This window comes from Paralichthys olivaceus, chromosome 12, assembly GCF_024713975.1.
Source record: "Paralichthys olivaceus isolate ysfri-2021 chromosome 12, ASM2471397v2, whole genome shotgun sequence".
NCBI lineage: Eukaryota > Metazoa > Chordata > Actinopteri > Pleuronectiformes > Paralichthyidae > Paralichthys > Paralichthys olivaceus.
The window spans coordinates 20,376,849-20,403,249 of NC_091104.1; the positions used below are offsets into that span (position 1 = coordinate 20,376,849).

The 26,401-nt window shown below is 39.2% G+C and overlaps 2 protein-coding genes across 6 annotated transcripts; both read left to right on the plus strand.

The window, feature by feature from the left end:
* Positions 1–237: 237 nt before the first annotated feature.
* On the plus strand, positions 238–17,321 carry wdr35 (WD repeat domain 35). Of its 5 annotated transcripts, none has more exons than XM_069535978.1 (28): positions 238–589; positions 696–813; positions 2,226–2,297; positions 2,447–2,539; positions 2,618–2,746; positions 2,914–3,047; positions 3,249–3,414; positions 3,516–3,661; positions 4,211–4,336; positions 5,147–5,332; positions 5,531–5,566; positions 5,673–5,733; positions 7,139–7,283; positions 7,780–7,849; positions 8,082–8,135; positions 8,904–9,013; positions 9,130–9,349; positions 9,439–9,519; positions 9,727–9,863; positions 10,292–10,495; positions 10,665–10,811; positions 11,293–11,425; positions 11,566–11,676; positions 13,078–13,242; positions 13,771–13,911; positions 14,056–14,212; positions 15,419–15,659; positions 16,402–17,321. In XM_069535978.1, the coding sequence occupies exons 1-28, from the start codon at positions 566–568 to the stop codon at positions 16,550–16,552; spliced, it is 3,558 nt and encodes a 1,185-aa protein (XP_069392079.1). In that variant the 5' UTR covers positions 238–565; the 3' UTR covers positions 16,553–17,321. The 5 variants fall into 5 exon arrangements, with proteins under 5 accessions (XP_069392079.1, XP_069392077.1, XP_069392076.1 ...); XM_069535976.1 differs by lacking the exon at positions 16,402–17,321 and adding an exon at positions 15,994–16,239 and having other exon boundaries at positions 5,534–5,566; XM_069535975.1 differs by lacking the exon at positions 16,402–17,321 and adding an exon at positions 15,994–16,238.
* A 767-nt stretch (positions 17,322–18,088) lies between these two features.
* kcns3a (potassium voltage-gated channel, delayed-rectifier, subfamily S, member 3a) lies at positions 18,089–26,029 on the plus strand. Its single transcript, XM_020084826.2, has 2 exons — positions 18,089–18,828; positions 20,355–26,029. Exon 2 carries the CDS (start codon positions 20,408–20,410, stop codon positions 21,707–21,709), a length of 1,302 nt encoding a protein of 433 aa, XP_019940385.1. The 5' UTR covers positions 18,089–18,828; positions 20,355–20,407; the 3' UTR covers positions 21,710–26,029.
* Positions 26,030–26,401: the final 372 nt, after the last annotated feature.

The window sequence follows — 26,401 nt, forward strand, 5'->3', positions numbered from 1 at the left end:
CAAACAAAATTAAATGCATTATTACGATTTGTTTAGTGTTGGTTTTTAAGACTTCTCCACACGTTTTTCTGTAGGCTAAAAAAAATAACTCAACAAAGATAAATAGTGTTCACTTTTCCACATAACTGATTCTATGGAGCAGCCAAATCAAAGACTACAACTCCCAGACAGACACCAACCCAGGACTTCCGGTTTGCGGTTACCACGGGAGACCGAGGGAAGCTCCAGCCTCTGGATCTGCTGGACTCTGCTAACACCGAGAATGAAACGTCGCATTTAAACTCTTCTTTTCCAACACTTCTGCTAACGTGATTCACTACATTGCATTCAACCCTTGAATTGGTTTGGCTAAATTGAGCTATCATGGGAACTAAATAACTGTCGTGTCGCATTTGGCTGCTAGCTGCTTAGCAAAGCTAACGGCGGAGGCTAACATTACAGTTAGCCTCAGCAGTGTTAGCTCACGTTGCTTTCTGCTCTGCTAACTGAGGTTAGCTTCTTCATTATGTCAACTCGCATAACTGCGCAGGAAGCAGTTCATTTCTAAGTGATAGAAACCACCACCATGTTTATCTATCTCAGCAAGAAGGTGAGTGCCCCTCGCCCCCCTCTTGTGCTCAGCCATCAACCCCAACACTTATCAATATGTTAGGTAACGTTGTTAACTCGTGGCTACAACTCCCCGTGTCTTGTAGATCGCCATCCCCAACAATATCCATCTAAAATGTGTCTCCTGGAACAAAGATCAAGGCTTCATTGCCTGCGGAGGGGACGACGGTCTCCTCAGGGTGCTCAAGCTTGAAACTCAGACAGGTAAGGTAGACGGGGTATGAAGCTAACAACCTGCACGTCGTGATTTACATGTCATCTCTTGCTTCACCTGAGCTCACATGGTAAACAAAACATATTCTTGGACATAGATGAAAGCCTGGATAGTCAACACAAGTTATACACTTACTAAAAAGTGTAATACACAATGCAATTCGACTTTAGAAATCATTAATAGTGTGTAACTGTGTTGAATGTACTCAACAAAAACGGACCCTGACTGAAATACTGTCACAATGTCCAAATGTCACTCGTGTCTGTAGACTAACTTGTTGAGGTTTTTTAAAAGCCTTTATCTAGTTTCTAGATGACATTCTAATAATACTTATATGACATATATGCAGCCCTAAGTTATAATGATTATGTGTAAAAATTGTTATTTAGTCCAATATTTATATATAAGTCCTATACTTAAACACACTGATACAACATGCTGATGTTAGCTGGGCCTGGTTTTAGGAATCTTCCACCGCTTACCTGTGTGTTCACATTAAACATTCTACTTATTTGTTTATGTTTGCTGTTATTTTATTTTATAGATGAATAAAAGTGATCAACTAGACTTTCACTCAGTGTATCACTTAATGCTGCCAAGGCCCATTGACCCCTGATAAAATCACATTTAATGTCATTAGATCTGGATTTTGTTTGGATCTTCACCAAATTGCACAATTCCCTAAAAATTTCAGATTTTTTTTCATGAAGATCCATGGATTACACTCAAGGTAAATGTTGGAAAAAAAAACAACTCTATTTCGCAATGTTAAAGAAAGTGAAAAAAAACCCTCTGGATCTGATCTGATCTGAATCCACACCAAAATTGAACAGGTTCTTCCCTGATGAATGCCACATACTTCCACCTTCGTATGTTTTAATCTGTCCAGTATTTCGTACGTAATGTTGATTAGTAACATACAGAAGAAACAAAAAACTAACAAGCCAACATCAAACAGGACAGGGGTGAAAACATAACCTCCTTGGTCGAGGTAATTTAATGACACTGGAGAAACCCTTTTCATTTACAACATGTACTGTCATGCTCATTCAGCATCATGTGTTGAAGTTCATTTGTCTAAGTCCAAGCTGTTATCTAATACCCATGTGATTGAGATTTGAGGGCTATTGACAACAGCTCCAACAGCGTGTAAGTAATCTTTCATAAGCTTTTTGGCTCTGTTTTGGTACCCATACGTCCAGTCACTGAAAGTAGAAATGCTTCTACGTTGCCCTCTCAGTCTGTTGGACTGACCTTATGTTTATCAAATGACGATAAAAACTCAGCCAATATTTACCTACACCCCACAGTTCGAGTGTCTGCCTTATAAACGTTTTTTAGACGGTTCTTGCTTGCAAATAACTTGTTATTAATACTCTTTTTCATTATGGTTTCTCAAAAGATGATGCCAAACTTAAAGGTCTTGCCGCACCCAGTAATCTGTCAATGAATCAGACACTAGAGGGACATAGTGGTAAGTTATTATCTGCTGTTGACAAAAATGTTAACATTATAACGTGTTTAAAACAATCAGTGTCCACAAAAGGATAGACGGCACGAATTGATGCACAGACCTTAAGTGAACCATAAAAAATGATCAGACTTTTATTATTTCGCTTACAGGTGCAGTGCAAGTGGTAACATGGAATGAACAGTATGAAAAGCTGACAACCAGTGACCAGAATGGACTCATCATTGTATGGATGCTGTACAAAGGTTAGTGCTTCTGCAAACTAGAAATGTTGTCTCGAAATAAATTTCAGAATTATATAATTGTTGTTGTCTCTCCCTCAGGAGCGTGGTACGAGGAGATGATCAACAACAGGAACAAGTCAGTGGTGAGGAGCATGAGCTGGAACGCGGATGGTCAAAAGATCTGCATTGTGTATGAGGATGGAGCCGTCATTGTTGGATCTGTAGATGGTAAATAGCTTCAGGGCATGATTACTTAAAATCTAACACATGGCAATAAATCACAGTAGTCTTCCAGGCAGATTTAGCTTTAAAAAAACACAAAGGCTCCCTTGACAAGGACTACTTTGTTTACATACTTGGCAAGTGAGTGGCTCATGAAGGCTTTTTTTTTCTAGGTAACCGGATTTGGGGAAAGGAGCTAAAAGGAAATCAACTTGCACATGTGGCATGGTCACCAGACAGCAAGATCCTCCTCTTTGGCATGGCTAATGGGGAAGTGCAAATCTATGATAATCAAGGAAACTTCATAGTAAGTGTATAATTTTCGAGAAAAAAACCATAAAATTGTATTATCATAGAGTATCATAGATATTGTCTTGTGTAGAATCAGAAATAATTGCATGTGCTGTAAAGCATCTATATGTAGGATATGAACATTTAAGACAACATCTTGCTTAACTGATGAAATAGTATTACATGTTGACTTTTAAAACTCTTTATAATGTTTCAGATGAAAATGACCATAAGCTGCCTCATTAATTCACCTGGAGGTGTCAGTATCGCAGGTATTCACTGGTATGCAGGAACTGGGGGCTATGTTGAGGCAGACTGCCCATGTCTCGCCATCTGTTTCGACAATGGAAGATGCCAGATAATGCGCTATGAGAATGATGAAAGTAAGGAAAATGCCTTTAGAGATGTTTTCTCCAGGTTACACTTAATTCAAAATGTTTACCTGTAATGATGGTCTGTGCTGCGCTGCTGCCCTGTTCTGCAGACCCAGTGTGTATCGACACTCTGATGAATGTGGTCAGTATCCAGTGGAATCACTGTGGTAGTGTTCTGGCAGTGGCTGGTTCTCTCAAAGCCTCAAATATGGAGAAAGAATTCAATGTTGTGCAGTTCTACACACCATTTGGAGAGGTGAGAATAAATATTCTGTTCCCTTACCTACACAATGTTTTATACAAGTGAATTTGGCATATGCACCACTTAACCATGCAATGTATATTTAATTGTATTTCTGTCGTGCTTTAAAATTAAGCTAATTGTTTTTGCAGCTTGCATAGTTTGCAATGTCTCTGTGAGTTGTAATTCTTTCTCAGAAATATAGATATTATTACACAGTAATAAAACTATAAACAAGACCAATATGGCACTGATAACTGAGTCTACAACATAGGTCTTGAATTGTATTTATTTTATTACTTTTAAGGTCTTAAAAAGTCTTAAATGTAACTTGGTGAAACTGACTTGATAGAGGCTTAAGTCCTTTACTGCAGGTTGCAGCTCTTTGCTTGTGTCAACCCTTCTTCTCTCCCTATTTCATTCTTAATCTGTTCTACCAAATAAAGGCAAAATAAGAGGACATAACTTTAATAATTAATACATTTTTAACACACCAGTTTCCACCGTGTTGAGCTAACACAGTAAAAATGTTTACACTTGAAATGCTGTTTGTTGTTTTAACAGCATCTGAGAACTCTCAAAGTTCCTGGGAAGCAGATGACAGGAGTTTCCTGGGAAGGAGGAGGGCTACGTATTGGCCTGGCTGTGGACTCCTACATCTACTTTGCAAACATAAGACCAGATTACAAGGTAAATGCCAAATACCATTGTTTTTCTTTTAAAATCTTTTTGATGGAAACAATTCTTCACAATCTTAGTACATAAAAAACTTTCACTTAATCTTTCATGAGTACGGGTAAAAAGCTGACCAGTTCCAAACTGAGGGTATTTATCAGGGTAGAGGTAACAAAACCACATCAAGTAAAACAAATTGAGATAAACAGTATGTCACATTAATATTAATTTAACCCATCTGTCTATATGTCAGTTCATTTTAAAAATATATTTAGATGGTGTCCTAATGTATGTAGATTCTTTTCAACATCAATTTTCTCTTTTACATGGTAGGTGTTCTTCCTTAAATATATACCAGCCCTCTTGTTTTGCTCCTTCCTAACAAAATGTCTGTTAAATCGAGAGGGATAAATTAGTCACATGAGAGTAATTGCTGTTGTTTGTGGAGACAGACAGAGAAGACTAAACAATAGTTCGGCCAGATGAGCCATGGTTTAGATATATTTGTCTGATAATGCTGCTCAACTTGAAGACTAAAGGTATGTGGCCACTGTGACTTGCTGATTTTAATACATCTTTTTACAAAGACAGCCCAGATTTTGTGATGGCAATACAACTTGTTTGCATTGAAACTTTGCGCATCAACCTGGTCTCCCTGATGCATCCAGTACAAAGGTTATTTTTAATTAACATGATGAAAGGAGAGAGACGTACTGTTGATCTAAGGGGATGCCAATATAAAACAACATTGTCTGACACTCACCAGGGTTGAGAATCCCCACACCGAAGGTGAATCTCACCAGCTCTTTTCTTGTTTCCTAACAGTGGGGCTACTGTTGCAGCACAGTAGTGTATGCCTACACAAAGCCAGAGCGACAGGAGTACTGCGTGGTGTTCTGGGAAACCAAAAACAATGAGAAGTTTGTTAAATATGTCAAGAGCCTTATGTCCATCACAACTTCAGGGGACTTCTGTATCCTGGCCAGCAAGGCGGATGACACCCAGCCTCAGGTACAAACACAAACATCACAGTTCAAAAACAGGATCTGTAATAATCTATAAAAGTTTACAGGCTAACTCGATATTCTTACTCTACTTGGTAGACTAAAGATAAATACTATAGGGAAGATATACACAGTAGATGTAGAGTGAGCTAAGGATGTTTCTCTGTTGTCTTGCCCCCTGTTTTTCTAATCGATTGCAACACAGGAGGATGCTGAGTTAGAGTCTGGGACTCATGCAAGGGTAATGTACACATTAAAACCACATTACCAAAATGAGGAGTAATTGTTTTGATATAGAATCATATATTGAGCTGTAAAATAATGTGGCTCTGCTATGTGTTTTCCAGTATGTCCTGATTCTGTGCAACTCCATTGGGACTCCATTGGACTCAAAATACATCGACATTGGTGAGCACATTCAGTACATTTAGATTACACTCCCTTGTAGTCAACACATCTTTAAAAGATATTATCTACCTAACAAGTTGTTGGTCCTCCAACTTTGCACGCAGTGAGTTTGAACTCTATAACAAACTTCTTCTGGAAAAACAGTGGGTTGATAAAAGTCCTGATTTACTGTAAAGCTGGCTAAACTGAAGCTGGCTCTTCTAGACAATGTGAGAGATCACACCCTGTGTATAGATACTGTAGATGTGAAATGGTGGTTGGCACTCTGCCTGCTGCTGCCCACAGGGACATCTTTCATCTATCATAGGCCCACAGCATCCTATAGCAAATAGACAGTGAGCACAGGGCGTCTTTATACCTCACAAATATTCAGAATTCCATTTCTGCTACAGAAATGGACAAATGTTTGCTGAGGAGCTCACACCAGGATAGTTCAAAGTCTCAGTGGTCTGAATGGGTTTGAGGTATCCCACCGTGGTAAATAATCAGAGAATGTGTTCAAATGTATGTCTTTTGGTCGATTCTCCTCTTGTGCCCTCTGGATTATTTTTTCATCAGTGAAAACACAGTTTTATCTCCTCAGAACTTGTTGGTATGTTGGAATTTAGCCACAAAGAAAATGTGCAAATATGTTAAGTATATTCACTGGTCAAATAAAATTTTAATTTAAACAACAAATTCTGCATGTGAATGTACAGATTCAGAATCTGTCTGTGAGGGACAAGATTTTGGGGCTGAAAGCCCTCTGGTTTCTGTTTTAGTTTGACCAATCACATTCTAGCAGGCTTTGGTTTCCCATGGATAAACAGTCTGTGTGGGGGCAAAAGAGGCAGGACTTATTCACAAAACGGTTAAGTTATCAGCTTTTTAACTTATCTGCATTGATATGCTGATAGCTGTTAATAGAGATTCACATCATCTGGACCTAAAAGACCTACAAAAAGTAACAGCAATTAGGCCATAGGCAGAAACTACTTGGACTGTTAGCAGTGTAGGTCGAAGACAGTGTAGAGTCTTGGACTGGATATCTGCTGTCTACACTGGAAGCCAAATTGTTGGTTGTTGCCCCCAGAGCCTAATTAATTGTATGAGGATAGCTAATGAGCACCAAGATTGAATATAATATAAATGACTTGTAGTTACTGTTAGTGTTTATGTACTGCAGCTCAACAACAACAAACAAAATACACAAAGTCTCTTGAATGATGAAGTTCCAAGCACAGTCCTCTGTATTTGAACCCTGAGGTCAAAAGTGAAACACAAACAAACACAAGATCCCCCAAATGACAAAAGACAATAGTTAATAAAGATACATTTTCTCCCAAATTACACAAGGGAATATTCCCTCACAGGTATTCATTTGATGTGTTTTGTACTTAAGTCTGTTTCTTGTTTATTTATTTAGAACCATTGTTTGTCACCATGACGAAGACACATGTGATTGCTGCATCCAAAGAGGCTTTCTACATGTGGCAGTACAGAGTGGCAAAGAAACTGACTGCCCTTGAGATCAACCAAGTGACCAGAACTAAGAAGGAAGGAAGAGAGAGGTGAGAGAATTTGGCACATGGGTGCATTTCCACCACAGGATGCTTTGCAGGAACTCTACATATTTTCATCACAGGGACCAGGGACTAAATAAAGTTGTGGGGAAAATCTTTTTATCCTAAAACAAGTCATTTCATTCAATCCGAATGAAAAAAACTGTTTCTAAGGTACAGGTGGGTGGGGACAGAACATATATCAAGCAGATTATGAAAAGTTGCAGGGAAGCCTGATAACCACAAGACTAGATTTTGTGAGGCAGTCAGGGAAACGTTGAGAATACTGGCTCACTGTAACAGTGTGGAGTTTTGGTACTGACAGCACTGTGAAAAGGATCCATTCATCTGAATAAAATACCACTGAGGTCCCAGACAGGCTGGTTATGAGCTAATGTTCTGCCAGGACTATGCTCGCCTTGAAACCACAATACACCTCAGTAGAACGGGTAACTGTTTGTCTGCCTGGCTCTCTCTCATGTGTTTACACTTCCTGCCTCTTTAGGGTCTATCACATTGACAGTTCTCCATCTGGAGCCAATGACAGCAGTCCAGATTTTGCAAAAGCCTTCACAGTAAGTGACAAAATATTTCCAAGGCATTTTTTCATACACATTATGGTAATTTCAGTAATGTGAAAGAAATCAGTTTTACTGAAACAGTCTGAAGCATTACTGTCAAATTGTTTATCTATAATACTAATACATTAACCTTTACAAAGTCCTTGTAGTGTAAATCCCATTAATTGTTTTTTCTTACTCAGAAGATAAGTTGTCATGGTTCAAATATCTTTCTCGTCTGTTTCAGGCAACTCGAGACCCCATCTGTTGTATTACAGCCACAGATAAGACCCTGATTGTGGTATGTACATTTTTATTGATTCTACAATTTTAGTTTAGTTTATTTTGTTCATTTCAGTGTAAACAAACAATACACTTATACACAATCCATGAAAGAAAAAAGGAGGGAGAAAAAACTAATATTAGCTGCCCCTGTCATATATAATATAAAACAAATACAGACCACAATCACTTTTTGTGATTACCTTCAATTCACAAATCACCTTACTAATCAATTAGTCAATAGTCATCATCATAACATAAATATTACTCAGTTCATAGCGTTTGATTACTTTTCTTTTATAGACTTTCTTAAATTGAATAATATTTGAGCAAGATTTAAATCATTGTCCAGAGACAGTCCAGAGGCTTTTAGCTAACAGGCCATTTCTGACTTTACACATAATCAACAATATTCTAAAGTCAACAAAATCTTTAAAGTTTCAACACATGTGACTTGATTAACAGTCTATTGGTACATTCTCTTAGATTGACCTTGTTCATAAGTTTTATTGCTTTTTTTCTGTAAAACATACAAGTGTGTAATGTTAGTTTTGTATGTATTTCAAGTGCAATAGCCACAATATTGAAGAATAATGATAACATTGCAAAGTATATAGATTAGCAACATCTAAAGTGTCCTTTACTCTGTACAGCACTGCAATACCTTTATTCAATTTCCTCTTTATATTTTCTATGTAAGGTTTCTATGTAAGTTTGTCATCTCTGAATATTTTCAATAAATTGAAAAGTAAAATTCAAGTAAAAAAATGAGTATTTGTGCCCACAGGGCCGGGAGTCTGGCATCATCCACAGATACAGTCTCCCAAATGTTGGTATCATCCAGAAATACACTTTGAACAACAGAGCCCACTATCTGTCCATTAACTGCAACTCCAGGTAAGGACAATAAATCAGAGAGGGAGCTCATGGCCATTATTAGCAACAGTTAATAAAATTTAATGTTGAATTATGGAACAGTATTGTCACAGGGGATCTTTTTCTTTTGTCTTCAGTCGTCTGGCAATAATCGACATCGCAGGCGTGCTGACTCTGTTGGACCTGGACGTTCGTGCCTCCACTGACAACATCACTGGGAACCAGGTATCTGTGGGAGATCCGTCCAAGTTTGAGCGCAAGGATGTCTGGGACATGAAATGGGCGAATGACAACCCTGATCTGTTCGCCATGATGGAAAAGACCAGGATGTATGTCTTCAGGAACCTAGACCCAGAGGTGAGTGCTTGTGTGAGTATCATATCATATTTTTTTCAAAGCTGTAACCTGATCTACACTTTTGCATTTATTTTATCTGAACCAAACAGGAGCCCATCCAAACATCTGGATACATTTGCAACTTTGAAGACCTGGAAATCAAATCTGTCCTGCTTGATGAAATCATGAAGGTAAACCTTTTAAACAAGTGGCACTTAGGTTGTCTTACTTACCAAGGCTATTACAGATGTGTAGCCAAGCATATATTCTTTATAACTTAAAGAAACATCACAATAGGAATATGAACAGAATCCAAGTATTCTTCAAATTCTTTATCAACATCTTGATGATAAGTTATTATTGAAAGAAACACTCAGTTCTGGGAGGTTCTCTTACAGGATCCAGAGAGGCCGAACAAAGACAACCTCATCAACTTTGAAATCCGCTCCCTGAGAGACAGTCGAGCTCTGATTGAAAAAGTTGGGATTGAAGATGCCTCACAGTTCATTGAAGACAACCCTCACCCAAGACTCTGGTAAGTTTAAAGTGTAATTGTATAAATTAAAATTATATTTTAGTTTTTGTGAATGATCACACAGTGATTATTCAGTTCAGTTAAGGCTAATGCAGTTATGTTGACAGTGTGTGAATAAAAGACAAACCTCTCTGAATATAGCCACACAGTTCAAAAGCAGCCAACATATCAGCTTCCAGAATAAATACAGCAGAATCAAGACCTCTTTAACATGGTATCAACAAAAAATAACTATTGATTTATAGTTAGAAGTAACAGTCTTAGAAATTGATTTGAAAATGACTTCATACAGCTCTGATACTAGCGCTATTCCATTATGATGGAATTAACCACTTATTAACTAATGCATATATATATATATATATATATATATATATGCTGTCCTGGTAATAATAACTAACCACCCCTGTTCTCTGACAACCTGTCAGGCGTCTGCTAGCTGAGGCAGCTCTTCAGAAGCTGGATCTGAAGACGGCTGAGCAGGCCTTTGTCCGTTGTAAAGACTACCAGGGCATTGAGTTTGTCAAGCGCCTGGGCAACCTGCAGAGCGAGCCTATGAAACAGGCCGAGGTGGCAGCATACTTCGGCAGGTTTGAGGAAGCTGAGCGGATGTATCTGGATATGGATCGCAGGTACGTTTATCCACAATTTCATGATAATAACAGAATTTGTCCTTGGACTATTTCATTCAGGTCACATTCTTGTTTATTTGTGTGTGATATATTTAATGGCAACCTTATATGATGAGCTGTCAGCAGGTATGAAGGTGAGGGTGGATAACGGACGTGTTGTTCTCTGTAGGGACCTCGCCATTAGCCTCAGGATCAAGCTGGGCGACTGGTTCAGGGTTCTTCAGCTGCTTAAAACTGGCTCTGGGGACTGTGATGATACTCTGCTGGAACAGGCGTACAATGCCATCGGAGACTACTTTGCTGACAGACAGAAGTGGTACTGGGTTTTTCTTTTTTGTAATTATATCATTAGTGCTTAATTACTGAATAATACTTCAAATATGAAATATTTTGCATTTTCAGTAACATTTATCCTATTTATCATTTATGCAGTAAACACTTGAAATATGGCTTCTTATACTGTAATGTAGCTGTAAGAACATATGTGGACATTTTGAAGTGTTAATTGGAGCATAAAGCAGAGACAGAATGAAAAGAGTTCATTTCGTTGTTTTTGCAGGGGATTTGCTTTATTTGAGAGCATAGAGCAACAGATGAATATACAGAAAATACAACTATTCAAACTCAAGTTTTGGTCTCAATATCATTTAATATAATTATTAATATTCAGTTGTTTATATAAATATATATATATATATATTCTTAATAACTAGAATGCAAATAATCAGATGTGGTAATGTGATTGTTGCTAAAACACAGTTTCCGTTATCGTGACCAAACATGTCTTCTGTTTGCAGGGTTAATGCAGTGCAGTACTACCTTCAGGGCCGTAACCAGGAGAGGCTGGCAGAATGCTACTACATGCTAGAGGACTATGACGGCCTTGAGAGACTGACCACTGTGCTGCCAGAGAATCATAAACTTTTACCGGTAAGCCAAGTGTTAAAGATGAAGTAATAATAATTCTTAAATATTTTTGTTAAGATTTAAAAGTAAAAATCTCAGTGACTCTGAAATATAAACCGACTCCACAGTGTCTCATCGATAACTGTTCTATCTCTGTGTTGTAGGAGATTGGGCAGATGTTTGCCACCGTGGGCATGTGTGAACAAGCTGTGAACGCCTACCTAAAGTGCAACCAGCCCAAAGCTGCCGTTGACGCATGTGTTCATCTGAACCAGGTGAGAGAGAGACGGTAAACTAATGGCGCCAGAGTTTCTGTGTGAAACTCTGAGGAACATATGGCAGTGCCTCAGCGACCTTCAGATTCATCACACTGTTTGACGGCTTTGCACCACAGCAGTCACTGTGGCACCTGCTGTCCTCCCACTCCTGTCCTCGTCCTGAGTGATATTTAGCTCCGGAGTGTGAATGCTGCTCTCAAACCACTGTACACTGCTCCAGTGTAAATTTCCGCATTTGGCTCAAGGAAAACAGATTCTGGATGGAAATGACATAAAACAGGAAAATATTAACAAGATTTGTTTGACAATAGTTCAGAATCAAACTCTTCTATGGAAACTGCAGTGTGGTCCTTTATACAATACATTATACTGCTGAGCCACAGTTGGCTTTACTTCAATGGACTTACAATTTGTTTCGAAATTGACCCTGTTCACCTAAAAGGAGAAGTGACGAGCTATATCCCTCCTCCCTCTCTTCCTGGCAGTTCCTCCTGCTGCGTTAATACTGCGTTGCTACTACTGTTACTGACAGTGAAATGAATGGTCTGTCACTTTAATTGTCTCCACTAAACCTCCATTTTACCACAGATGGTTTTAAAAATACACTGTCTTCTAATGTTCAGCTCTTATTGATAGTAAGATATGTACAGCAACTACAGTAATGACAGTGTGGCTTGTTTTCAAGTTGTTAGTCTGTGTGTCATTGTGATCTTGAAGACAGATACTATTGTGGGAACTGCCACTGAGCTTGTTTTAAGTCAGTTTTGTCACCATGATAGCGTCACTACCAGTATTACAGGTTCAAACTGTGTACATCATTATTTTAAGATTGAAAGAACAACGCATCCCATTAATACTGTTTTCCTCACCTCTAAAAAAAGGCAGAAAGGGGAATTGTGGAGGCTCTGTGGTAAACGTCATGAAATGCTGAACCTTCCTATTGTTTTGTAAAAATATCCATTCGAGGTCCACCGGTCAGAGATGTCGCTAGTACACCTGAAGATTGTAGGTGGTGTACTTCTCTTTGACAGTATGAATAAAACTATTTATTACAATGCAGTTGATATCATACAGACTTCAACAGCAAAGTACAGCAATATTTCACAATTTCATAGCTGGAGGAAAGTCTACATTGGATGGTTAAAATAATATGATGATATAATCAAAATCAAAATGTTTACTTCTGGTACTCATGGATACCATAGTTGGTATGCTCCCACAGCAACATGGTCACTAGTTGTAGTGTTTCACTTTATTTAATTACAGTTAGATTAGACTAATTAGATTCATTTCAAGTAATGCAGCAGTAAAAAATAAACACTGTTTTAATATCATGTTCAAAAATCTACTGCTTAAAATGTTGTTTTGTTTTTGGATGAACGTTGTTATTTCTTTTAGTGGAACAAAGCAGTGGAACTTGCCAGGACCCACAACATGAAGGAGATTAAATCTCTTCTGTCTAAATACGCCTCACATCTTCTTGAGAAGAACAAAACTCTGGAAGCAGTGGAACTGTATCGGAAAGCCCACCATTTTCTTGATGCAGCCAAACTCATGTTTAAGGTAGGCTTGCTTTTTTATGCTGTTTCAGTAGAACATAATTGGCGTCTTCATTTATATGAACACGTCCCTTTCAAAATAAATCACCTGATATACACTGTAACTGGTCCCATTTTCAACTTTCATCCGCACCTTTAGAGCAGCCTGGGTGATAGAGCTTTTGGTTCAATCTCAAGCTACATGTCCTGCAGACAGTATTGAGTGTATTGTAAGCAATGGAATTGGAGCGCACTCTGCTGGACAGGTTATGTCATGACACAATTTCTAAAGCTTTTCTTTCTTCATTATGTTTTGTAAAATAAAGTTTTTACATAGATGTATCATGTATTCTGTTAACAATATATTTCTAATAGGACGATATATTGGTCAGGCTCTAGTTTTCAACAGGGTTGATATTATGACTAAAGGTAAATCACATTGGGGACCTAACAGACAACTTTTCATGATATGTAATGAAATTTGGAGGTATGATAAGTGTTGGATCAGCCTGTTTGTAGCACATGCAGTGAAATGAATGGCTACTGTTTGCAGATAGCAGATGAGGAGGCAAAGAAAAGGACACGACCACTGCGGGTGAAGAAACTCTATGTGCTGGCAGCGTGTCTTGTTGAAAATTACCACGAGCAGGTGAAAACGTCACAGCAGAGCAAAACCAAAGGGAAGCAGTCTGAGGTAACAAATGTATATATAAATATAATATGTTTTATATCATTTTCAAGTGTTAATGATCATTTAAAAAAAAAAAAAAAATCATCCATTATATTCTAATAACTGTATTGCATGTGATAAAATTTTTCCTCCATTTGTTGTAATTAGGCAAAATTTGCACTCGCTGGGCTGCTTGAGGAAGATGCAACCTCTTCAGACAATCACATTGTGGACAACGCGTGGCGTGGAGCTGAGGCGTATCACTTCTTCCTGCTCGCTCAAAGGCAGCTCTATGGAGGCTATATGGAGAATGCCATGCGCACAGGTACCAAATCACACACCACACATCCCCATAGTAACAAGTAAATAACAGTATTCTCTTGGGTGGAAACAAGCAGTCAGATCATTGATTAGTCCATGTTTCCATCATCAAACAATTAAATATAAGTCATTTTATTCAAGGAATTCTTTGTTTTAGACGGTTAGTCAATGTCACGTTTGATAAGATTGGGCTCTGGGAAACTGTGATGAGTACATTTCAAAATTTCAAAAGGCTAAACAATAACAATTTTAGTCATAAAAGAATAATAGAATAGTTAACCAGTAATAAAACAAATTACTCCTCAGTTGCAGCCCAAGTATTTCCTCATTTACTAATATGTAGGACTTAAAGTTACAGTGTGTAGAATTTTGTGATATCTAGTGTTGAACTTGCATGTTGCAGCTGAACACCCCTCACCTCACCCTCCCCTTTCAAACATGAAAAAGAACCTGTGGTAGGTAGCCTTTGGTTTTTCCAGTCTGGACTAATGTAAAAAACATGGCAGCCTCTGTAGAGAGGACCCCCTCAATGTAAATATAGAGGATTTAAATATAAAGGGCCTTTTCTGGGGTAAAGAAAACTACAATTCATACAATTTAGATGAAACGATTTAGTGAAAACAACATGAGGAATATTCTACATTAAATTTCTGCCAATAGATCCCTTTCACCTAAGTCTTACACACTGGGCCTTTAAGTAAATGGGTTATTTTCTACTAATACATTTTTTTGACATGACTCTGTCAGAGCTCATATGTCTCTGTCATTTTTCATGGAAGCCAGGTGAATGTTATTATTACCCAGACAGCTAAGTATTCAGTCACATGTGTAGCATTTGTAAACAACAAAACATCATTATCACTTACGTTAGATACTTTCACATATTTACTATAAATAAATTAGTCAATACTCGGTCATCAGATCAGTCTCCTTAATTGTTACAAAGGTTATGAAAATACAGAAAGTACTAGTTCACATCTAAGAAAATGACTCTTGATTTACTATAGCAAGACTCATTAGTAACTCATAGCTTTAGTTTGTCTTGATCTGTATTTATCCACTTATCCACTCATGCAAGGTCACACTTTGTATTCCCTCAGCCCTTACCAGAAATGTGATGTCAGACAGAAGTTTGGAAGTTGTCATTAATAGTCTGCAGTTATGTCACATGGAGTTTTAACTCTTCACTGTTTACCTCCACTTTTTAAAGCCATGCACCTGCGTGAGTATGAGGACATCATTCCAGCAGTAGAAATCTACTCTCTGTTGGCCATTTGCTCAGCATCCCATCGGGCATTCGGCACATGCTCGCAGGCTTTCATCAAATTGGAATCCCTGGAGAGTGTAGAGCCTGAGCAGCGGCAGCTGTACGAGGATCTGGCCCTGGAGATCTTCACCAAGCACAACCCTAAGGACAGTCGCATAATGGAGCGGGAACGATCATCAGAGGGGTGAGGGCACCGATGAGTTCAGATAAAACACTGACGGGAGGAACAGCTGCCTGATCTGTACATCTGCAAAACCATTTATCATGTTATTAAGAAAGTTTGCTATTTTGACGAATATTTCACCATTAGTTTAGCTAAACTCTGGAGATCAAGTTAATGGTCTGTTCAACATAATGTCAAACTGCACAGGACATTTATAATGACACTGACATTAAATGACAACAGAAGTAACCCTGAATCACTGTCACTCACTCAAATGGACAAATAATTGTAATGGATGATAATAATGGACAAATAAGTAAAACAAGACTAATTTTATAGCACTTATGTTTTGTAGGAAGTCCTCATGCTTCATATCACAAACTGGAGATAAAGATGGTCGATGTGTCTTTCGAAGATTCAAAAGCTTCCATCTTGTGCCAAAGATGTCATACACAGCAGCCAGCCACCAGGGGGTGATCAAGGCTTCACTCTTTGGGACACATCACATCATCCATCTTTATATACAGTCTATGCTTCACATAAACTCGAGCATATAATATGTCATATTTTAACAGGCTTCATGCACACACTTGTTATTTAATACAAATAGTCTGCAATGAAGAGTATGAAGCACCCGAAATAGGGTCGAGGTACATATGAATAACTTTGGTGTTTTAAGTCTTTTACTCTGTTTCTGCTGTGTTACTTTCTGTCAGAGTAAACCATGAAATTACTGCTATTCATTTTATTTTTCTCTTTTCAGGGCAGAGGGAAAGTTACCCACGTGCATCGTGACCGGTCTGCCTATCCAGGAGTACCAGTTCTGGATGTGCAGTGTGTGTAAACACTGCGCTCTGGAGCAGGAGATCGGCAAATACAACTGCTGTCCTCTGTGCCACAGTCCTGTAGCATGAGGCTCAATACCTGAAGTTTGTTTTCCATACATAAAACCACATTTCAAAGCTTTGTGATTTGCTCACATTAGTTTCTGATCATCGTGGTAAGTTCTTGAATAGGCAGAGATGAACCCAACAGCACAAGCACAGAAACTGATAACAAGTAATAACTGAGTAAAATATTTTTTCCTTTACTTGAAATGTTGTAAAATACTTAAATGAATATAGTGTCAATGCTTTGTTAAATATTTTCATACATTTTAAACAGTCACATACAACTCTATAAATACTAAAATCTATTTTGATCATTAATATTTTGCAATGATTTTCACCAGCTAGTCCTTTTGGAAACAAATCAATACCATTGGCAACCAGCACTTCACACGTGTCATGAACAGACTATTTATAAGGATCTCTTAATTATGTTCAACCTCTGAAGTGCCTCTCCCACTTATGTGTGCTGTCCAGATGTTACTTTAGTCGACAAACAGGACAGGGATCGATGAGAAACTGCTTTACTGATGGATATAACCACGTTTCGACTTTGTCCTTAACGTGTGGAGACATTAACATTTACCTAAAAGTGGTGGTTCAACTAAGTACTTGCTCATTTACATTTATTACATGGTAAATAATTCATACAACACTAATGGTCTCAGAAAGTGACGTTAATGATGCAAATGTAAAACCATGTCCTAATGGTCTGACTCTGGACTGTCTACATTCTTCTTCTGCCACCTGCTGCCAGTAAACGGTATCACTCTCTGAATAAATTAGTCCCACATCAGTCACTCCTCTGTTTCATGTAATTTGAAGTAGTTCTGTATTTTGGTATGAAGTGCACCAGGAGATCCTACTGCTGATGTACGTTATATTAAAGACTTAATTATAGGTGACGCTGATGAATGACTCTTTAACTAGGCTTTAATGCTGAGTGGCAGTGTTTCATTGAGCCTGAATCACACTGGGGTCCTTCACTTTAATTTTAGTCATTCACTTATGAAGGAGCAGCTTGTGTCACTGCCTCCTTTCATCTGAGAGGAAGTTTTTTAATGATTTTTCAAACTGTTAAAATGTATTTAACACACATTTCTGTACTGTGTAAATAGATCATATTTTACTAAGTGCTTTAACTTACCTCTGACTGTAAGAACAAAGAGAAATAGTCTTGATCGTGTGCTGTCTCCAGGTATATCATCTACTTAAGTAGCATGTTTATACTGTTTGACACGTCATCTGCCCTCTGCTGCTGCTGTGAGGTCATCACACAGTGCTAATCTTGCATCGGCAACACTGTGATGCACTTTCAAAAGTTGATGCTATAGGTCTTCTGCTATATTTGATTTATTTTAACTTTTATTTTTCACTTTTATTCGTCCTTTATTGAATCAGGAAAGTCCCATGGAGTTATACAATCTCTTCTGCCAGGGAGTCCTGCTGAAGAAGGGCAGCAAATGAAATAAAATATAAAAAAAATCACATATAAATTCAAGCAGGCAGACACACACACACACACACACATATACACAAATGTATAGGCTACTAAAAAACAGAACATACATAGAAACATGCAATTTATTTTTCCAAAAAGGTTTTATCTTATCTGGGATTAGACAGAAATTGTTAGTTACCACCAAGATGGAAACAAATTACAAATAACAAGCAGCTTTTAAAGTACAGGACGCCAACTTTTTATGTAAAATATGTTAAAGATAACGTCAATGTTAAATCTAAATATTGAATCTTAACAATTAACATTTATTTTAACTTTGAGATTTTACAGTTAACATTCAGATTCAGATTTTAACATTTGACATTTAGACTTAACATTGATATTATCTTTTACATATTTTACATAAAAAGTACATTTTGACAAAGTGCACAAATATTGTTGTGAATGTGGTAAAATAAAGAAGACTTGTTAAACACATACCACTTTTAAAAAAGCTAAACATGAAGTATTGTTGTGTTACAGGGTGCACCACTTGCACATCGCCCTATACTTTAAAGTACAATGTGAAGAACCATGATAATAATATCAATGAGTGTAAACGTGGCTCGCCCTGACCACTGCTGCCACTCTGCACATGGTCACAGTGTGGGGGTGTTTCACGTAACAGCCTGTTGGTGGATTGATGTCCCAGTGTGCCTGTGGTCACATCAGTCCTGTGCCCTGGAGGCTGGACTCGGACACCACACCACCGCTGCGCACTGCGCACGGAGCAGCTGCCGGAGTCGGGACATGATCCTCGCATGATCCACGCATGATCCACGCATGATCCACGCATGGACAGGTGAGCTACTTTCATCCTTCCCTCCTCTGTCTGTGTCTGTGACGAGATGTTTGAAACGTTGTTCTTCTGCAGAGAATCGGTTTAGATACTTTGCTCCATGTGTGCTGCGCAAAAGTCCGTTTTCTCCTTTTGGTTTTTCACCGTCTCCTCATCGATTCCTTTTAAAAGACAACAACAATAGTATCGGCTGTACACACGAGTCAAATCTGACCTTTGCTTTCAAGTTTCTGCAATTTGAACCTCTACAGTACAGACCACATTACCGTGCGTAACACAATCCATCAGCGCTGCAGTCAGCAGGTGTATGTGACTGTTGTGGCAAGTCACTGTTTGCATGTGAACAATATCTGCTGCTAGTTCTCAGAGCTGTGTTTAAAATACACAAATGGTGCGATAAGTAAAAGTAAATCAAATGAATTATTTATTTGAACTGAACCATGTGAGCAATGTGTTCATCAGTGGCGGAAGGAGGGATTTTTAAAAATCAGGGGCCATAAAGGGGCCACAGTTTACACAGAGGGGCCAATTATGCATTCAACATCCATGCAGAATTTCCGATTCACTGAGGTGCATGTTTAAGTCATTCCTTCTCTACTCGCTCTGTATTGAGCAAAGCTGCACATCATTACATATGCTGGTGCAGTGCGTCTGTTTGGAATGGGTAATGACCTGTGGTAACTACTTCAGAGTTATTCCTTGTCTTTAGTGAGTCATCACCATGATGTTAAGACTCATGATTACATCTTTTCAAAGTAAAAGCTCTGTAATTCAGCTCAATTAAAAGCGTTACAGCAACAAAATGACAAATAAGCGGCATTAGTGATTCTATCAGTGTTGTTGCCATGATGGAAATCAACACCACGAAACCGGGGATTGTCTGTGTCAGTCTGTGTCAGTCTGTGTCAGGGCGATATGGTGAAATTAACTTAATAATTATTGCCAGTTGCGTACCGCTGCTATAGTTCATCCAAGGACGTAGAAGAGGACATGCTCAGCTCAGTCTGCAGACTGTTTGCACACTGCGCTGCCCCCACTGACATCAAACAAACTTGACACTTATGAAACTGATAAGAGGAAAAGTTTGCAAGATGTTATCACAAACAGACGGACAGAAAGATATTTTTGAAACAGTAGGTACGCTTTTAAAATTATCTCTTGTTTAAGCACATTATGTACTTCAATTAAATTAAATTTACTGTTAGCATTGTTCATCATTGCAACCAAACATACCGTACACTTATGCATGCAGGCATTAGACATTACTGTCACATTGTGTAACTTGGCAAGCAAATAGAAACTCAAAATATTTGTAGCATGTGATGAAAGCTGTTTATCTCCAGGTTGTAAAATAAAATATAAAACCATGCAGAGGAAGTGATACATCATTTCCAACATTCTCATTCCAGGGCGTCACAGAAACCTAGATGCTACTTGATCCTGGATGGCTCTGATGTCCGGCCCCTCAGCCGATCAAATGACATACAACAAAGTGTGATGTGCACTAATTCCACTGTGTTTCTGTGCAGGCCACTAAAGATTTCCTGCAGGGACATCTAATGAGTGTCTGAGCTGCTCCACCATGGTGTATGGACAGGTGTTTCACCGGCACAGCTCTGGTGACTGCTTCATCAATGTTAATGTCGGAGGTTTCAAACAGCAGATGGAGCACACGGTGCTGCAACGCTTCCCACAGACGCGTCTTGGGCGTCTTCTGTGCTGCAGCTCCAAAGAAGCCATCCTGGAGCTCTGCGACGACTTCAGTCCCTCTGAGATGGAGTTCTACTTTGATCGCAGTCCTCGTTTCTTCTGTTACATTCTCAACTTTTACCTCACGGGTAAAATCCACCTGGCAGACGGATTATGTGTGGTTTCATTCGTCCAGGAGATTGAGTACTGGGGCATCAAGGAGCGTCATCTGGACTTCTGCTGCAGCAACAAATTCTACGAGCTGATGGAGGTCGCTGGGGACAAGCAGTGGGATGAGATGAGCGATGAAGTGCAGCTCCACAGCTCGGCCTCTTCCACTGAGGAGCTGTCAGCCTCGGAGGAGAACATAGAAATGTTTGAAGGCTCCTGGTGCGCAGATGTCCGCAGCAATATTTGGATTCGACTTGAGAATCCAGGTCACTCCACTTCAGCCAAAGCAATCGCTGTGGCCTCCCTAAGCATGGTTATCATCTCCATTGTAGCCATGTGCATTAACAGCATGCCAGACTTCCACCAGTTGGATGTCAACGACAAAGTGGTTGAAAACCGAGTGCTGAATTTCTTTGAGAACTTCTGTGTCCTGTTCTTCTCTGCAGAGTTCATCCTGCGTTTGGCTGTTGCACCGTCAGCGAGAAGGTTCTTGTGCCGTCCTCTCAATATCATTGACTTAATAACAGTAATGCCCTTTTATGTCACTATAGCCTGTGACATAATGAATGAAGGCGAGAGCACAGAGCTGGAGAACGTTGGTAAAGTGGTGCAGATCTTGAGGTTGATGCGAGTGTTTCGCATCCTGAAACTGGCTCGCCACTCGGCCGGCCTTCGCTCCCTTGGTGCCACGCTGCGACACAGCTCCAGCGAAGTCGGCCAGCTGGTGCTTTTCTTGTCCGTGGGCATCTCCTTGTTCTCTACTCTTATTTATTTTGTGGAAAGAGAATCTAAAGAGTCGGAGCTGGAGACCATCCCTATTTGCTGGTGGTGGGCCACCATCAGCATGACGACGGTGGGCTACGGGGACACCTTCCCCGTTACGCCTGCTGGGAAGGTGATAGGATCCCTATGCATCATCTGTGGACTGCTGATTGTAGCTCTGCCCATAACAAACATCTTCAACAAGTTCTCTAAGTTCTACGAGAAGAAAAAGCAGATAGATCTCAGACAGAACAATAAATGAATCCTCTCAAGCAGGAATTCCACCGAGACTTGTGAATTAGTAAAATGGCATTTAAAGGAGACATATTCTGCTCATATTCAGGCTCATCATTTTAATTTGGGTTACTTGAAAAGGTTTTCATGCTCTAATGTTCAGAAAACACATCACTCTGCTGCAGCTCCTCTTTTCAGTCTCTGTCTGAAACACAAGGGCCCCCCTCCCGATACAGCCCAGTCCGCTCTGATTGGCCAGATGACCCTCTCTGTTGTGATTGGTCAATCACTTCCTGCATATGTGGGAGATGTCGGCCTATGTTCTCATTTTAAATATGCCAGGATCCATTATTTCCAGGCAGAAAGATGAAAAGGTTGAAAAACTCCCTTCCTCTCAGTGTTAAAGAAAGAAGAGAAAAACCTTCCATCCACCCTCTGATCCTGAAATCCAAAATTGAATGGGTTCTTCCCTGACCCACATTCTTCCAACACATTTCATGTAAATCCTTTCAGATTTTTTTTGTAATCATGCTGATAAACAAACAAATAGGGTGAAAACATAACCTCCTAACCCTTAGAACACCAGAGGAAAGAAACCCTGAAAAGGCATTATATGTTTCTTTTAATATCAGTTTGGTTCAACGTATTCTATGAGTGGAGAGAAAGGCTTGATTACAAAATAAACTGCATGAAAGAAAATTAAATAAATGGTGCTTGATGATAGAGCGAGGATTATTCTTTCCAGTGAATCAAATGTTTGTTTTGGTTTAGAAAATGACAGAAAATGGTCAAAGATGCTTCGGAAACCAGGTTAATATTTCTGTTTTGCTTTGTCCAGCAGTTCAAATCCTGAAGATCCTCGGCTGCAACATGCAATTTCAACACTAGATATCACAAAATTCTACGCACTGTACCTTTAAGTCTTTTCCGACATTTTACAAATTTTACAATTTACAGCTCTTTGGCACCTGTGAAAAGCCATCCCATAATGAGGCTCCCCTACATCCTGTTGAAAACTGATTTATCAATCAATCAATCAATCCAATTTTATTTGTATAGCCCTTATTCTCACGCTAGCTAAGTCTCAAAGGGCTTAACAAGGTACAACATCGTCTGTTCTTAACCCTCAACAAGAGGAAGAAAAATCTTAGAAACCTCAGTGAGCCACATGTGAGGGATCTCTCATGATAAGTTTGAGAAACCTTCTTAGACATGACGCAGCGTTGTGAACGTCCAGTCTCCTGTGACGTTTCACTCCCATCAGCTCTGCTGGATTCTGTTTCAACGGGCTCGGCTCAGTCCGGTGAGGGGCCTCTTTCTGTTCACTGGGTCGTCAGTGTAATGAGTTCTTAATCGATGGGCCTCAGTCAACAACTTTGACAGTCAATAAAGAATCCTCTCGAGGTGCTGAATTCACAGTTTCTCCCACGGTGAGGATTGTTTGATGGTTAAACAGGATAAACCTGTCAGTGATGTTATCATGTGTTTATGTTAATATAATGAGCAGGATTTATTTAGCTGTTAACAGGGTATATTCACATCTGTGCTGGATCCATATGAGCGTTTACACCCAGTCGTGCTGAGGTTAAGCTGTTGCCGCAGTCTCCTTCATCGACAGTATCTGTTTGTGTTTATCTGTTATCGCTGCCCTCAAAGGAAAAAACCCAATACTGTAGATAATGGAAACTTCTGTTGCATCTGCATTGATTTGAATGTAAATCCCAGCTAATACATTGGTGAGGTGGCGATCCTCAGTCTCACCAGCAGCTGATGACCAACATCATTTATAATATTTTACCTGTCCTTAAATGAACGTCTACATCAGCACCCAGGGGGCGCGGTCCCCTTAAGTGCCCGGGTGCTGCTGTTGTCTCACTTCATGCTCAAAGTCACGCAGTAGCGCACTCTGTCTGAGTTCATTGCTTTGAAAAGTGAACGTCATCGTCAGCGATATCAGTGGTCATCTCTGTGCTGAAGGACGGCCAGGTGGTGTGTGCACTGGAACAAAGAGATGGAATCTGCTGCTGCAGCTGTCTGATCGCTCAGAGAACTAAACTTAAAGCCCGGACGGAGCAGTGGCTAAGTACATTTACCCAAGTACTGCACTAAGGCACATATTTGAGATACTTGTACTTTACATTGCTATTTAAGGAAATAATGTACTTTTGACTCCACTTCATTTGTCTGACGGTAAACTGTTACACTGCACTTTAGGAACTTTTACTTTTCATATACATTTGGGTGATAAATAAGATTTTGAATGCAGGAAAGGTTTAATATGTTAAAAGTGTGAAAACAATATATTTACTTCAGTAAAGGATCTGAACACTGTTAATGTCAATATATGGAAGTGATGACTTGCAAAACAAAACAATTGTACCTGAGGTGACGTGAGCCCCTTGTCAGGTTATTGATTCATTCATGAATCACTCTGTGTTAGTTTAGTAAACATTATAAAGACTTTAGTTTTAATCAAGTACACAAATTCATTCACTCTGATTTACATTTGCTTCTGTCCCTTTATACTGTGTTTGTTAAAGTCCATCGCAGTACTTCTCAATACATATACTATGTATAACAGATATTTGTACGTATGTAATTAATGTGTTCACAACTGGTCATTGTTGAAAATACAGACCAGATTTACAGCAAAGTCCACTGAAGTGACAAACAAGTCCATGTGTTGGATTTAGAGGTGGATTGTGATAATGTGATGCTGATCTGCTTTAAAAAAACATTGTCACCTCGGTTCTCCGAGTGAAGCGACTCTGTACATATGGAATATAAGACATAGTCCCGATACAATAGAGAACATTGGCCTTCTTTTCTTCTGAAAGTCATAAATATATAAGTAAATACAAATGTCTGTGTAAATGCTCTGTATTTATATACAGCTTGTCTGCTCTTGATCACCACTTAAAGGGATAGCTCAACCAAAAATGAAGATTCACTGATAATCAACTCTCTACTATGCAGATGGAGGGGTGGAGTGTTTGGAGCCACCGAAGAGTGAAGTGTTTGTGGACTCAGAGTGTTTTCTTTACGTTTGAAGAAGTGGTCGCCATTTACTTCAATTGGAATTGATTTTGCTCCAAAAGTGTTTAGTGGACTCAAACTCTTCACCCACCCCTCCATCTGCACAGTGGTGAGTAGATAATGAGGGAATTTTCATTTCACAGTATTTGCCATTCACCCACACACACACAGTCATTCAGTGCATCTCTGTGCAGCCCTTTCTCTATGAGGATGTTCAGTTTATTGCTCAAGGGCACTTCAGCATGCAGAATATAATAACCTCTTGATCATGTCACTGAATATCACATGTACCAGCTTCTTCAAGCAGGACATCACGTGACATCTTAGAACCTTTTTTGCTGCCTCATCTCTTCGCATCTCTTCGCAGCAAATACACACACTACACATCTGTTGTGTAGTGTGTGTATTTGGTCTGATTATAGGATTTCAGCCATGTGCCCCAGTATATATATCTTCATCAGTAATGTGTGTTAGCATTGTTGTCAGGCCTCCTTTGTTATCTTCACAAGGCTGAAATCAATTTCCTCTTTACTGTGATTATCCTTGTGTGTTTATCAGCGGCTCTGCTTACTCAGCACAAACACTCACAGGGAGCATGTTGCATTCAGGTGGAGTCCGTGCATGTGAACGCTCAGTTCCATTTTAACCTTGTTTCTCTGAGTGAAGAGACTATCTCTCCAACTCCATACATGTGGAATATGCTTTCAGTGGGGGGATCGCCCCGAAAAAGAAAAGGCAAAAGTCCGAGCCACGTTTATTATGTCTTAAATTCACTGTGAGCTGTAATCAGAACGTGGAAACAGAGAGGACAGTCTACTGCTGTTTGACTTTCTGAGCTCTCACTGTTCTACTGTAGATTATTTCTATATTGAAAAAACACAATCTATATTAATCTATAACATGTTCTCCGTCATCACGGCTGATTTTAGAAAACATGCAAATTCATTTTTTAATGATCAACTGTCCTCTGCTTCTCTCTCTCTGCCAAAGAGCTTTCTGCTGAACACAACTGCACCGACGCTTCTCTGAGGTTGGGATCAAATTTTCTGTTTTGCATGGGAATTGATTTTGGGTGTTTTTGTGTGTGTTGATGGGAAAGAAGAAAAGAAGAGGAATGAAATTGAAATGCAAATGAAATAGAAAAAGCTGATGTGAAATAAAGGAGCCCAGAGGACACAGAGTGTTAAAGTCATCCTCCTCTGCTGCTGGTTTCAGTTCAACGTCTTGTTTGTTTGCTTCATCTCATCCTGAGCATCTCTTCAAACATGAAACCAGACACAACATGGCAGAGTAAACATGTGAGGAAGACAGAGCTGGTGGAGTTCATGTTTTCACCCGGCCATCGTCAGCAGCCGTGCTCATCACTTGTGTCTAACGTCAGAAGAAGCTGCCATGAGATTTAGAGGAAAAACTCTCACTCACTCATCATCGTTTTAATTCTGACAGACTGCTGTGATTTCTGCAGAAGTCTTGTTTCCCTGCTCCATTTTAGAAGAGTGTTTACATCATATGAACTGATAAAGATGAAGCATCAATAAATCAATTTATCCTCCCTAATTTAAGGACTACAATGACCAGAGAGGAGCAGTTCGGGATTTGAATTGTGAGTATAAACACTGCACTCTTCAGCAGGAGCTCAATAAATACAACTTATTACATTACATTATATTATATATAATATTAT

What these genes read in the sequence shown, in the direction of transcription:
- wdr35 (XM_069535975.1), top strand. Translation starts at nt 566, where the DNA reads ATGTTTATCTATCTCAGCAAGAAG. An exon ending in AGTCTGGGACTCATGCAAGG is followed by an intron (nt 5,567 to 5,672) that starts GTAATGTACACA and finishes TGTGTTTTCCAG; the next exon opens with TATGTCCTGATTCTGTGCAA. An exon ending in ATTTTGCAAAAGCCTTCACA is followed by an intron (nt 7,850 to 8,081) that starts GTAAGTGACAAA and finishes CGTCTGTTTCAG; the next exon opens with GCAACTCGAGACCCCATCTG.
- kcns3a (XM_020084826.2), top strand. Translation starts at nt 20,408, where the DNA reads ATGGTGTATGGACAGGTGTTTCACCGGCACAGCTCTGGTGACTGCTTC.